The following is a 13,737-nucleotide window of genomic DNA, read 5'->3' on the forward strand; positions in this document are numbered from 1 at the left end:
TTTTTTATATCACACAAGACGAATTGAGAAACACCAGCATGACTCTGGGAACTTCCCCACTTGTGACGGGAATGACGACCACAACAACTCAGCAACCCGAGCAGAGATCAACTGAGACTGGTGAGTCTTCTCCATACACACAGAGGACCAGCATGGCAACTCTGCTAGATCTAGTGATGGGATTATCCACAGATGGGGGGAAATTCATTGATTCTTAATGTAAGGCCCCTTTACATGGGACAAATATCGGACGATATCGGCCGGTTCAACAGAAACCAGCCGACAATCAGCCCGTGTGTAAGGCAGGCGGTCCGACAGAAGCTGGCCGATTGACCAACTTCTGGTGGCGTTTTTCAGGCGCTTTAGCGTCAAAAAAAGCGCCTGAATGAAGCCTTATCTGCGATCCCAATGTGAAAACCCGAGTGATTTTCACACTGAAGCCGCTGGGCTGGCAGGGTGTCCAAAAAAATCTTATAGCTAGATTCAGTAAGAGTTAGGCCGGCGTATCAGTAGATACGCCGACCTAACTCGGAATCTGCGCCGACCTAAGTTTAAGTGTATTCTCAAACAGAGATACGCTTAAACCTATCTAAGATACGACGGCTTGCGCCGTCCTATCTTAGGGTGCAATATTTAGGCTGGCCGCTAGGTGGCGCTTCCATTGCGGTCGGCGTAGAATATGTAAATCACTAGATACGCCTATTCACGAACGTACGCCCGGCCGACGCAGTACAGATACGCCCGTTTACGTAACGCTTTATCAGGCCTAAAGTTATTCCATCAAATAGTTGGAATAGTAATGTTATAGTATGGCGCCGTTCCCGCTTCGAAATTCGAAAATTTTACGTTGTCCGTGAATAGGGATTTACGTCATTTACGTCCACGTCGAAACCAATAGGCCCGTGCGGCGTACGTTGCCGCAATGCACACTGGGAAATGTAGGCGGACGGCGCATGCGCCGTTCCAAAAAAAACGTCAATCACGTCAGGTCAAACCAAATTATCATAAAACACGCCCCCTCAGCCTATTTTGAATTAGGCGCGCTTGCGCCCGCCGCATTTACGCTACGCCGCCGTAAGTTAGGAGGCAAGTACTTTGAGAATACAGTACTTGCCTCTCTGACTTAAGGCGTCGTAGCGTAAATACGATACGCTACGCCGCCTTAAAGTTGCGCGCCCCTTCCTGAATCTAGCTATTACAAGCAGCTTCTTTGCAGCGCTTTTGGAGCGATTAATACACCGCTCCTAAATAAGGATGAGCTCCGGCGTGTTCGCACAGTCCACGTGCAGAGCCCACCAGGTAATCGGCTGCGCTAATCACAGGCAGGGAGACATTGTCCCGATGCGTGGCTGCAGAGATCGGGTAATGTCTCCCTGCCTGTGATTAGCGCAGCACGGTGCCGACTTCCTGGCGGGCTCTGCACGTGGACTGTGCGAACACGCCGCAGCTTATCCTTACTCCTAAAGCGTCCCTTCCGATTGAAATCAATGCAAAACGCCTTGGAAGCGGTGCTTTGTGGGGGCTTTTAACCCTTTATTCATCCTCTAGTGAGGGTTAAAAGCGCCCCGCTAGCGCTCGAAAAACAGTGGTAAAGCGCTGCTAGTTTTACCAGCGTTTTTTTCAGGCGCTGGCAGTGTGAAAGGGCTCTAAAGCACTCGGGCTTTCACATTGGGATCGCAGATGAGGCTTCTTTCAGGCGCTTTTTTTTTAACGCTAAAGCGCCTGAAAAACGCCCTAGTGGGAAAGGAGAACCCTTTCCCACTGGGGCGTTTTTCAGGCGCCTGAAAGAAGCCTCATCTTCAATTTCAATGTGAAAGCCCGAGTGCTTTCACACACTGAGGCGCTGCGCTGGCAGGCAGGGCCGGATTTGCTCTCCCTGCCACCCCAAGGCCAGGTTCCGCAATGCACCCCCTTCCCGCCAACCAAACTACCCCCACCCCCCAAATCAACAGAGAATGGCAACCGGATGGCAGGGGCGGCACGGTTAGTTCAAATATTTTTTGTTTCTTTTTTTTAACTTTTTAATCACTTTTTAATTTTTATTTTATTTGTAGCTTGTCGTTTACTCTTTCTTATTATTGTATAATTTTCTTATTATTGTTAATATTATTTTTCTTATTCTTTACTTAATTACTTTTTTATTTTATTAATTTAATTATTATTTCTTAGTATTTCCCCCAAACTACATTTAGCCTAGGTTCACACTGCTGCGAATTCAAAATCGTGGTAAAATGCGCGATTTCGCGGCCGCGATTTTGCCGCGATTTCGGACGCAATTTAATGTAAATCGGCCCGAAATCGCAAAAAGTAGTACAGGAACTACTTTTTGAAATCGCAGATGCGGTGTCGCACTGATTAGGACAGTGCCATTGCCGACAATTGCCGGCAAATGCCGCCGATTTGAGATGCGATTTGACATGTCAAATCGCATCTCAAATCGTTCCAAATCGTACCCAGTGTGAACCAGGGCTTAGTCCTGCTAGAAAGCAACTTACCGCCATTAACTGTATGTTCCGGGCGTCGGGGGACTCCATGCTGCTGCCGCCCCTTGGCACCCTGCCGCCCCGAGGCCTGGCCCTGGTGGCCTTGTGGGAAATCCGGGCCTGTTGGCAGGGCATCCAGAAAAGTACTGCAAGCAGCTTCTTTGCATCGCTTCTGGAGCGGTGAATACACCCATTGAAATCAATGGGAAGCGGCGCTTTGCGGGCACTTTTAACCCTTTATTCGGCCACTAGCAGGGGATAAAAGCGCCCTGTTAGCGCTTGAAAAACTCCAGTAAAACGCTTTACCAGCGTTTTTCGGGCGCTGGCAGTGTGAAAGGGCTCTAAATCCCGCTGTCAGTGTGAACCTGGGCTTCATTTTGCAGTTTTCTTTTCAACTGTATAAATAAAATACAGCATGTAAAAAATAAAAATGTAATTCTCTTCAATATCTATTTCATCTTTCCAGAGGATGAGCCATCGGCCAGCTCTTGGGAGCAGATCTACGTGTTTGAGGAAGACAGTAAGTAACAAAGGATCCTATGATACGTAAAAGGCAAATTCCTCTGAGCATTAATTGTATGGTAAAGAGACCCTGTCACCTTCTCCATTTGGGGTCTCTTTACCTACTTGCCGACCAGCCGCCGGCGGCAGGTCAGCTCCCCTGCGCGAGAGCCCGTAGCTATACGTCGGCTCTCTAAGCGCCCCCCGCTTGTCCCTGACTCCCGTGCACGTGCCCGGCGGGCGCGATCGCCGCCGGGCACCCGCGATCACTCGTTACAGAGCGAGGACCGGGAGCTGCGTGTGTAAACACACAGCTCCCGGTCCTGTCAGGGGAGAAATGCTGATCTTCTGTTCATACAATGTATGAACAGCGATCTGTCATTTCCCCTAGTGAGTCCACCCCCCCTACAGTTAGAACACACCCAGGGAACATACTTAACCCCTTCCCCGCCCCCTAGTGTTAACCCCTTCCCTGCCAGTGGCATTTTTATAGTAATCCAATGCATTTTTATAGCACTGATCGCTATAAAAATGACAATGGTCCCAAAAATGTGTCAAAAGTGTCCGAAGTGTCCACCATAATGTCGCAGTACCGAAAAAAAAAACGCTGTTCGCCGCCATTACTAGTAAAAAAAAAATATTAATAAAAATTCCATAAAATTACCCCCTATTTTGTAAACGCTATAACTTTTGCGCAAACCAATCAATAAACGTTTATTGCGATTTTTTTACGAAAAATATGTAGAATACGTATCGGTCTAAACTGAGGAAAAAAAATGTTTTTTAAATATACCGTATTTTTATTGGGGTATAGCGCGCTCCCGCGTATAGCGCGCACCCCTAAAGTTGCCCCGAAATTCCTGTGGAAAAAAGATTTTTGTACTTAAAGTTTTGGTGTCTTGCGCGGCGGCCTTGTCGGGTCCGGCATCCGTCTGCGGCTTCGGGTGTCCTCTTTGTCGGGTCCGGCGTCCTTCCTACGCCGAGTTTGAATACTGCGCCGGCATATACCTATACCGGGTGCAGTACACTTGTGTATAGTCGGGCAGGCTCGGCTACTCTCGCGCTCATGTCCTGGACGTCCAGGACGTGAGCGCGAGAGGAGCCGAGACTGCCCGACTATACACGAGTGTACTGCGCTCGGTATATGCCCTGGCGCAGTATTCAAACTCGGCGCGGGAAAGCGGGTATCGGCGTATATCGCGCACCCACGATTTTGCCCTGATTTTCAGGGCAAAAAAGTGCGCCGTATACGCCGATAAATACGGTATTTTTGGGGGATATTTATTACAGCAAAAAGTAAAAAATATTCATTTTTTTTCAAAATCGTCGCTCTATTTTTGTTTATAGTGCAAAAACTAAAAACCGCAGAGGTGATCAAATACCACCAAAAGAAAGCTCTATTTGTGGGGAAAAAAGGACGCCAGTTTTGTTTGGGAGCCACGTCGCACGACCGCGCAATTGTCTGTTAAAGCAACGCAGTGCCGAATCGCAAAACCTGGCCTGGGCATTTAGCTGCCTAAAGGTCCGGGGCTTAAGTGGTTAATGCCAATATTCTGTTGGCTTTGTTAGCAGCAGCTTGGCATTGCATGCCATTGCTGAGCCTATCATCTCCTAGGACCCCCCAGTCCAGAAAGTATTTTTTTGTTTTTCTTTTCGACAGTGCAAAGATAGATTAGAACACCTGCTTCTTTTTGTATTGCCCCCTCTCCCCCCGTTAGGCAGATCCATCCTCTCCATTTGTCCTGTTTACTGTTATCAAAAGTGAAAGCAAAAAAAGTCCCAAATGTTGGGTGGTCTCCAGAACAGACATCCCGCGCACACACGACCGTTTTTCGGGTTGTAAAAAAAATGAAATTTTTAATGGTCTAGAAAAAAACGACGTTTTTTTCAACCCGATCGTTAAAACGGCCTTGCCTACACGCGATCGTGAAAAAAAAAATGCTCTAGCAAAGCGCGGTGACGTACAACACGTACGACGGCACTATAAAGGGGAAATTCCATTCGGATGGCGCCACCCTTTGCGCTGCTTTTGCTGATTTTGTGTTAGTAAAAGACGATTCGCGCTTTTCTGTCTGTTACAGCGTGATGAATGTGCTTACTCCATTACGAACGCTAGTTTTACCAGAACGAACGCTCCCGTCTCATAACTTGCTTCTGAGAATGCGAGTTTTTTTTCACGATGTTAAAGCCCACACACGACCATTTTTTACGACGTTAAAAACGGCGTTAAAAAATAGAGCATGTTCGAAATTTTTAATGGCTATTTTTCACATCGTGAAAAATGCTCTGGAGCCCACACACGATCGTTTTTAACTGCTTAAGGACCGCCTCCTGCACATATACGTCAGCAGAATGGCATGGCTGGGCACAAGCACGTACAGGTACGTCCACTTTAAGTGCCCAGCCGTGGGTCGCGGGCGCGCGCCCGCGACCCGATCCGAAGCTCCGTGATCCGATCGCCGCTGGAGTCCCACGATCGGTCCCCGGAGCTGAAGAACAGGCAGAGCTGTGTGTAAACATACCGTCCCCGTTCTTCACTGTGGCGGCTGCATCGATCGAGTGATCCCTTTTATAGGGAAACACAATCGATGATGTCACACCTACAGCCACACCCCCCTACAGTTAGAAACACAAATGAGGTCACACTTAACCCCTTCAGCGCCCCCTTGTGGTTAACTCCCAAACTGCAATTGTCATTTTCACAGTAAACAATGCATTTTTTGCTGTGAAAATGACAATGGTCCCAAAAATGTGTCAAAATTGTCCGAAGTGTCCGCCATAATGTCGCAGTCACGAAAAAATCGCCGATCGCCACCATTAGTAGTAAAAAAAAAATATTAATAAAAATGCAATAAAACTATCCCCTATTTTGTAAATGCTATAAATCTTGCGCAAACCAATCGATAAACGCTTATTGCGATTTTTTTTTTACCAAAAATAGGTAGAAGAATACGTATCGGCCTAAACTGAGGAAATTTTTATTTTTTTATATTTTTTTGGGGGGATATTTATTATAGCAAAAAGTAAAAAATATTGGGCCAGATTCAGGTAGACTTACGACGGGCGTATCAGAAGATACGCCGTTGTAAGTCTGAATCCCCGCCGTCGTATATATTTAAGCGTATTCTCAAACTGAGATACGCTTAAATATTGCTTCAAATTTTACGTTGTTTGCGTAACTCGTCCGTGAATGGGGCCGTTCGATCGAAACGTCATTTACGTGGGGGTCACACTTAATATACATAAAACACGCCCACAGCTTCAACATTTGAATTAGGCGGGCTTACGCCGGCCCTAATACGCTACGCCGCCGTAACTTTGGGCGCAAAATCTTTTGAGAATACCATACCCACCTTTCAAAGTTACGGCGGCGTAGCGTATAGGAGATACGCTACGCCCGCCTAAATGTATGTGAATCTAGTCCTTTGCATTTTTTTCAAAATTGTCGCTCTATTTTTGTTTATAGCGCAAAAACTAAAAACCGCAGAGGTGATCAAATACCACCAAAAGAAAGCTCTATTTGTGGGGAAAAAAGAACGCCAATTTTGTTTGGAAGCCACGTCGCACGACCGCGCAATTGTCAGTTAAAGCGACGCAGTGCCGAATCGCAAAAACTGGCCAGGTCCTTTACCTGCCTAAAGGTCCGGGTCTTAAGTGGTTAATGACATTAAAAAAAAACGTCATTTTTTACAACCCGAAAAAACGGTCGTGTGTACGCGCCTTAACAAGTGGGAAATATCCCAATGGGGACACTAGTTCTGGTGACACGGGGAAAGGGGGGGCAATGGATTCCCTTCATTTGCACGGATTTCCTCTCACTTCCTTTTTTGGAAGGACAAGAAGTGAAGGTAAATCTACATAATGGGACACAGATGGCAACCCCCCCCCCCCCCGAAAAAACAGGTACTCTATCGAAAATGGAAAAAAATTGCCTTTAGTTCTACTATAAGATGATTTGATGACTGTTAGCTAGATTCAGGTAGAGTTAGGTCAGTAGATACGCCGACCTAACTCGGAATCTGCGCCGACCTATGTTTAAGTGTATTCTCAAACAGAGATACACTTAAACCTATCTAAGATACGACGGCTTGCGCCGTCCTATCTTAGGGTGCAATAAGTAGGCTGGCCGCTAGGTGGCGCTTCCATTGCGGTCGGCGTAGAATAAGTAAATCACTAGATACGCCTATTCACGAACGTACGCCCGGCCGACGCAGTAAAGATACGCCGTTTCCGTAACGCATTATCAGGCCTAAAGTTATTCCATCAAATAGTTGGAATAGTAATGTTAAAGTATGGCCGCCGTTCCCGCTTCGAATTTCGAAAATTTTACGTCGTTTGCGTAAGTCGTCCGTGAATAGGGATTTACGTCATTTACGTCCACGTCTAAATCAATAGGCCCGTGCGGCGGACTTAGCCGCAATGCACACTGGGAAATGTAGGCGGACGGCGCATGCGCCGTTCCAAAAAAAAGTCAATCACGTCGGGTCAAGCCTAGTTATCATAAAACACACCCCCTCAGCCGAATTTGAATTAGACGCGCTTGCGCCCGCCGGATTTATGCTACGCCGCCGTAAGTTAGGAGGCAAGTACTTTGAGAATACAGTACTTGCCTCTCTGACTTAAGGCGGCGTAGCGTAAATACGATACGATACGCCGCCTTAAAGTTGCGGCACTCTGTGTGAATCTAGCTATGACAGTACATAAGTAGGATTGAGTCTAATAGCAGCTGATCTTTTCACAGGTATTGGCTGGAAAACGGCTATGCTGATTCTGAGTCCGTTCACTTTCCTACTAGGTGTTGCTATCCTGGTGTTGAATGTCCGCAATAACAAGTAAGTCCAATAAAAACAATGTGACATTTTTATATATCTGTGAACTGTATTTTCTGTTGTAATTTCAACTAGGGTTGTCCCGATACCGATTCCGAGTATTTGCAGGAGTACTCGTACTCCCGCAAATACCCCCGATACCGAAATGGAATACTCCCCCCGCCGCCGCCTCATCCCGCCGCACCCCCGCTTGGTTAATACGGGCGGGGAACATTACAGCATTCATTTGAATAGCTGTAGTCTTTCCCGCCGCGCTGCGTATAGACACTCCCCCTTGCTCGGGTGAACTGTCCAATCCCGAGCAAAAGGGAGTGTCTATACGCAGCGCGGCGCGAAAGACTACAGCTATTCAAATGAAAGCTGTAATGTTCGATACCGTATTAACCAAGCGGGGATGCGGCGCGGCAGCGGGGATGCGGCAGCATGTACGGTAAGGGGGACATGGCTGCATATATGGGGGGACATGGCTGCATATATGGGGGGGACATGGCTGCATATGGGGAGGACATGGCTGGATATGGGGGGACATGGCTGGATATGGGGGGGACATGGCTGCATATGGGGGGACATGGCTGGATATGGGGAGGGCATGGCTGCATATGGGGGGGACATGGCTGGATATGGGGGGGGACATGGCTGCATATGGGGGGACATGGCTGGATATGGGGAGGACATGGCTGCATATGGGGGGGACATGGCTGCATATGGGGGGGACATGGCTGCATATGGGGAGGACATGGCTGCATATGGGGGGGACATGGCTGCATATGGGGGGGACATGGCTGCATATGGGGGAGACATGGCTGCATATGGGGGGGGGGACATGGCTGCATATGGGGGGGGGGGACATGGCTGCATATGGGGGGGGGGACATGGCTGCATATGGGGGGGGGACATGGCTGGATATGGGTGGGAAATGGCTGGATATATGGGGGGGACATGGCTGGATATATGGGGGGGACATGCCTGGATATATGGGGGGGACATGCCTGGATATATGGGGGGGAAATGGCTACATTTGTGGGGGGACATGGCTGCATATGTGGGGGACATAGCTGCATATGTGGGGGGACATGGCTGCATATGTGGGGGGACATGGCTGCATATGTGGGGGGACATGGCTGCATATGTGGGGGGACATGGCTACATCTGGGGGGACATGGCTGCATTTGTGGGGGGACATGGCTGCATTTGTGGGGGGACATGGCTGCATTTGTGGGGGGACATGGCTGCATTTGTGGACACATTTAAAAAAAGTATCGGTATTCGGTATCGGCGAGTACTTGAAAAAAAGTATCGGTACTTGTACTCAGTCCTAAAAAAGTGGTATCGGGACAACCCTAATTTCAACTGTCAAAAAAGATACATAATAAGAGTAAAACCTCATACACGCGATCGGACTTCCAACTGACTTTTCCGTGCTCCAAATGGGCGTTGGCCATGAATTTGCTCTGCATACACACGGCGGGACTTGATCAGCCAACTTTCACCAAATCACGGTAGTTTTTCAGCTCTTTACCGCCACCCTGTGGGCAACTTCTGCTATTGTTGGCTAATCGTTAGCATTGGTTCTGAGCATGCGTGTTTGTACTTTGGACTTTGTACACACGATCGGATTAGCCGACGTAGGACATCTGTTGCCGGATAGTTTGTCTGTTCTCGCAGTGAACATTTGTCTGATGAAAAGGCAAAAAAGTTTGTCCGTACACGCGGTCGGATTGTCCGCTAAAACAGGTCCGTCGGACATTTTTTGTCAAAAAGTCAGATCGTGTGTATGGGACTTAAGCGGAGGGATTTTACTGATACGGATTTTACCACATACTGTAATTACTAAGGGCCAGATTCACGTAGAATTGCGGCGGCGTAACGTATCGTAGATATGTTACACCGCCGCAAGTTTTCATCGCAAGTGCCTGATTCACCAGGCACTTGCGTGAAAACTTACGCTGGCAGCCTCCGGCGTAAGCCCGCGTAATTCAAAGAGGCGTGTGTCATTTAAATTGGGCGCGCTCCCGCGCCGGACCTGCTGCGCATGCTCCGTTTTAAAATTCCCGCCGTGCTTTGCGCAAAGTGACGTCATTTTGTCGAATGGCGACGTGCGTAGCGTACTTTCGTATTCCCGGACGTTTTACGCAAAAGACAAAACAATTTTTAAATTTCGACGCGGGAACGACGGCCATACTTTAAACAGCACATACGTGTGCTGTCTAAAGTTAGGGCAGGTCAAACGACGCCTAAAATTGCGACGGGAAACTATACTAGCGACGACGTACCAAACGCGAAAATCCGTCGTGGATCGCCGTAACTGCTAATTTGCATACCCGACGCTGGAATACGACGCGAACTCCACCCAGCGGCGGCCGCAGTACTGCATCCTAAGATCCGACAGTGTAAAACAATTACACCTGTCGGATCTAAGGGATATCTATGCGTAACTGATTCTATGAATCAGTCGCATAGATACTCTGAGAGATACGACGGCGTATCTGAGATACTCCGTCGTATCTCCGCTGTGAATCTGGGCCCTAATTTCCCTATTGATTACATTTCACCAAATCAATAACTCTCAATTTAAAAAAAAAAGTCTACTTTTTATTTATTTTTCATAATTTATTCAGGCTCCATTCACACCAAGGCCTCGTACACACGATAGGTTAACCAGAGGACAACGGTCTGAAGGACCGTTGTCATCGGTCCAAACCGATCGTTTGTGGGCCCCATAGATTATTTAACCATTTTGCTGGTCAATGACCGGGACACTTTTTGCGATTCGGCACTGCGTCGCTTTAACTGACAATTGCGCGGTCGTGCGACGTGGCTCCCAAACAAAATTTGCGTCCTTTTTTCCCCACAAATAGAGCTTTCTTTTGGTGGTATTTGATCACCTCTGCGTTTTTTTTTTTTGCGCTATAAACAAAAATAGAGCGCCAATTTTGAAAAAAAATCAATATTTTTTTCTTTTTGCTATAATAAATATCCCCTAAAAATATAAAAAAAAAAAAATTTTCCTCAGTTTAGGCCGATACGTATTCTTCTACATATTTTTCGTAAAAAAAATCGCAATAAGTGTTTATTGATTGGTTTGTGCAAAATTTATAGTGTTTACAAAATAGGGGATAGTTTTATGGCATTTTTATTAATATTTTTTTTTTACTACTAATGGCGGCGATCAGCGATTTTTTCCGTGACTGCGACATTATGGCGGACACTTCGGACAATTTTGACACATTTTTGGGACCATTGTCATTTTCAAAGCAAAAAGAGCTATAAAAATGCATTGTTTACTGTGAAAACGACAATTGCAGTATAGGAGTTAACCACTAGGGGGGGCGCTGTAGGGGTTAAGTGCGACCTCATATGTGTTTCTAACTGTAGGGGGGCGGGGCTGGACGTGTGACGTCAGTGATCGTCTTTCCGTATATCAGGGCACACAAGATCACTGACATTGCCACTGTGAAGAACGGGGAAGGTGTGTTTACACTCACCTCTCCCCGTTCTTCAGCTCCTGTGACCGATCGCGGGACACCGGAGGTGATCGGGTCCGCGGGCGCGGAGCTTCGGACCGGGTCGCTCACAGGAGAGTCAGGATGCCCACTAACACACAGCTCCTTTCTCTATCTGCAAAGTAGAGAACGTCCTGACTCTCCTGTAGCCCAAGGGAGGGGGCGAGCACGACACTCCACACCGGGGAGAAAGCCTTGCATTACTGTGTGGAGTTACAGACAGGAGAACAGGAAGTGAGGATTTCTCAGAAGAAATAAGGATATTTTAAAAGCAAAATGGAAGGATGAGGTAAGTGAAGGAGGACTGCACTAAGGTAAAGGAAGCCGACCGCCGCATGTATATGTACGTCCACAGAATGGCACGTACAGGCAGATGGGCGTACATGTACGTCCCAACCTTTCCGCGGGTCGGGGGTCCGATCGGGACGCCCCCCCCCCCGCTACATGCGGTGGTCAGATTCCCGCGGGGAGCGATCAGGGACAACGGCGCGCCTATTCGTTTATAGCCGCTCTGTTGCGATCGCTCCCCGGAGCTGAAGAACGGGGAGAGCCGTATGTAAACACGGCTTCCCCGTGCTTCACTGTGGCGGCGCATCGATCGTGTGATCCCTTTTATAGGGAGACTCGATCGATGACGTCAGTCCTACAGCCACACCCCCCTACAGTTGTAAACACACACTAGGTGAACCCTAACTCCTACAGCGCCCCCTGTGGTTAACTCCCAAACTGCAATTGTCATTTTCACAATAAACAATGCAATTTCAATGCATTTTTTGCTGTGAAAATGACAATGGTCCCAAAAATGTGTCAAAATTGTCCGAAGTGTCCGCCATAATGTCGCAGTCATGAAAAAAATTGCTGATCGCCGCCATTAGTAGTAAAAAAAAAATATATATAATAAAAATGCAATAAAACTATCCCCTATTTTGTAAACGCTATAAATTCTGCGCAAACCAATCGATAAACGCTTATTGCGATTTTTTTTTTTACCAAAAATTGGTAGAAGAATACGTATCGGCCTAAACTGAGGAAAAAAATAATTTTTATATATATTTTTGGGGGATATTTATTACAGCAAAAAGTAAAAAATATTGCATTTTTTTCAAAATTGTCTCTCTATTTTTGTTTATAGCGCAAAAAATAAAAACCGCAGAGGTGATCAAATACCACCAAAAGAAAGCTCTATTTGTGGGGGAAAAAAGGACGCCAATTTTATTTGGGAGCCACGTCGCACGACCGCGCAATTGTCTGTTAAAGCGACGCAGTGCCGAATCGCAAAACCTGGCCTGGGCATTTAGCAACAAAATGGTCCGGGGCTTAAGTGGTTAAAGTGGAAGTTCCACATTTGGATTGAAAAACCGCTTTAAGCATTTTTCTCAGGATATACTGTATGGTGTTTTCTTAACATGAAAAACGATATAAAAACATGTTTCGGTGTTTTAATTTATGTTCCTAGGAAAAGAAAGCTCTACGCCTTGCCGAGCCATGGTAAACCTGGTCATAAGCTTGGCACACCGTATGAGCAGTCACCATTAACAAGCAAAGGAGATGTCGCCGACTACCCGGGGCTGGACTCCAACTCTTCCACCTTGAGGCACGGAGAAATCCTGATAGAATGGAAGGACGGCACCATCTCTCCTCTGTATGACCAGCAGTGAAAAGAAGCCACAGCTTGGTGCCAAACCCACATATTTCTGACCATGGATTGATCCTCGTAGACTCAAAACTTCACATTTCGCCCGTATTGCTTCCGATCATCCTAAGAGGAACAATCTCAATAATTAGTCCTTTCCAGGTTTATATCACCAACTTTTTAGCTGAGATATCACCAAGCCCTCAAAAAAGTAGGACTTTCATAGGACGTGTCCATTAGCCCTTTACCCTTCCATTATTAGAATGCCCATTATCATTGCAGAAGACGTTTTATTGGGTGGTAAACCCTCCGGGAGGTTTAGTAAAAAGAGCATAGGCTAACCCATCCCTGTCTAGAGTCTACAATGTTTTTGTTACAACTAAACGCCACGTAATAGATAATGAGGAAAAGATGATCCGCACGCCGGTCGTTGCTCTTAACCACTTGGGATCCGCGCTATGGACGAAAGTTGTCCACAGCGCGGCTCTCAAGTGCCGAGTGGACGTCCTGTTGTTGTCATTCCCCGTGCGCGCCACTGGGGGCACGCAGCAGGGAAACAACGGGCCAAATTCTCAAAAAAGCTGCCTAACTTAACTTTCAGCAGTTAAAGCAGGGGTTCACCCTTAGAGGGCACTTTTCCCCCTTAGATTCCTGCTCGTTATTACTAGGGGAATCGGCTATTTATTTTAAAATATGTGCAGTACTTACCCGTTTACGAGACGCATCCTCTCCGTCGCTTCCGGGTATGGGCTTCGGGAATGGGCGTTCCTTCTTGATTGACAGGTTTC

General features: G+C 47.1%; 1 protein-coding gene across 1 annotated transcript in view; it reads left to right on the plus strand.

Moving 5' to 3' along the window:
• LOC120924791 overlaps window positions 1-13,294 on the plus strand; it is a 36,305-nt gene extending 23,011 nt beyond the window's left edge. Inside the window, exons 3-6 of the mRNA XM_040335806.1 lie at window positions 19-120; window positions 2,950-3,003; window positions 7,726-7,816; window positions 12,773-13,294. Coding sequence (XP_040191740.1) covers window positions 19-120; window positions 2,950-3,003; window positions 7,726-7,816; window positions 12,773-12,974 — 449 coding nt within the window. The 3' untranslated portion in view covers window positions 12,975-13,294. The remainder of the gene's footprint in view (window positions 1-18; window positions 121-2,949; window positions 3,004-7,725; window positions 7,817-12,772) is intronic.
• Window positions 13,295-13,737: the final 443 nt, after the last annotated feature.

Source organism: Rana temporaria, chromosome 1, assembly GCF_905171775.1.
Source record: "Rana temporaria chromosome 1, aRanTem1.1, whole genome shotgun sequence".
NCBI classification, from domain to species: domain Eukaryota; kingdom Metazoa; phylum Chordata; class Amphibia; order Anura; family Ranidae; genus Rana; species Rana temporaria.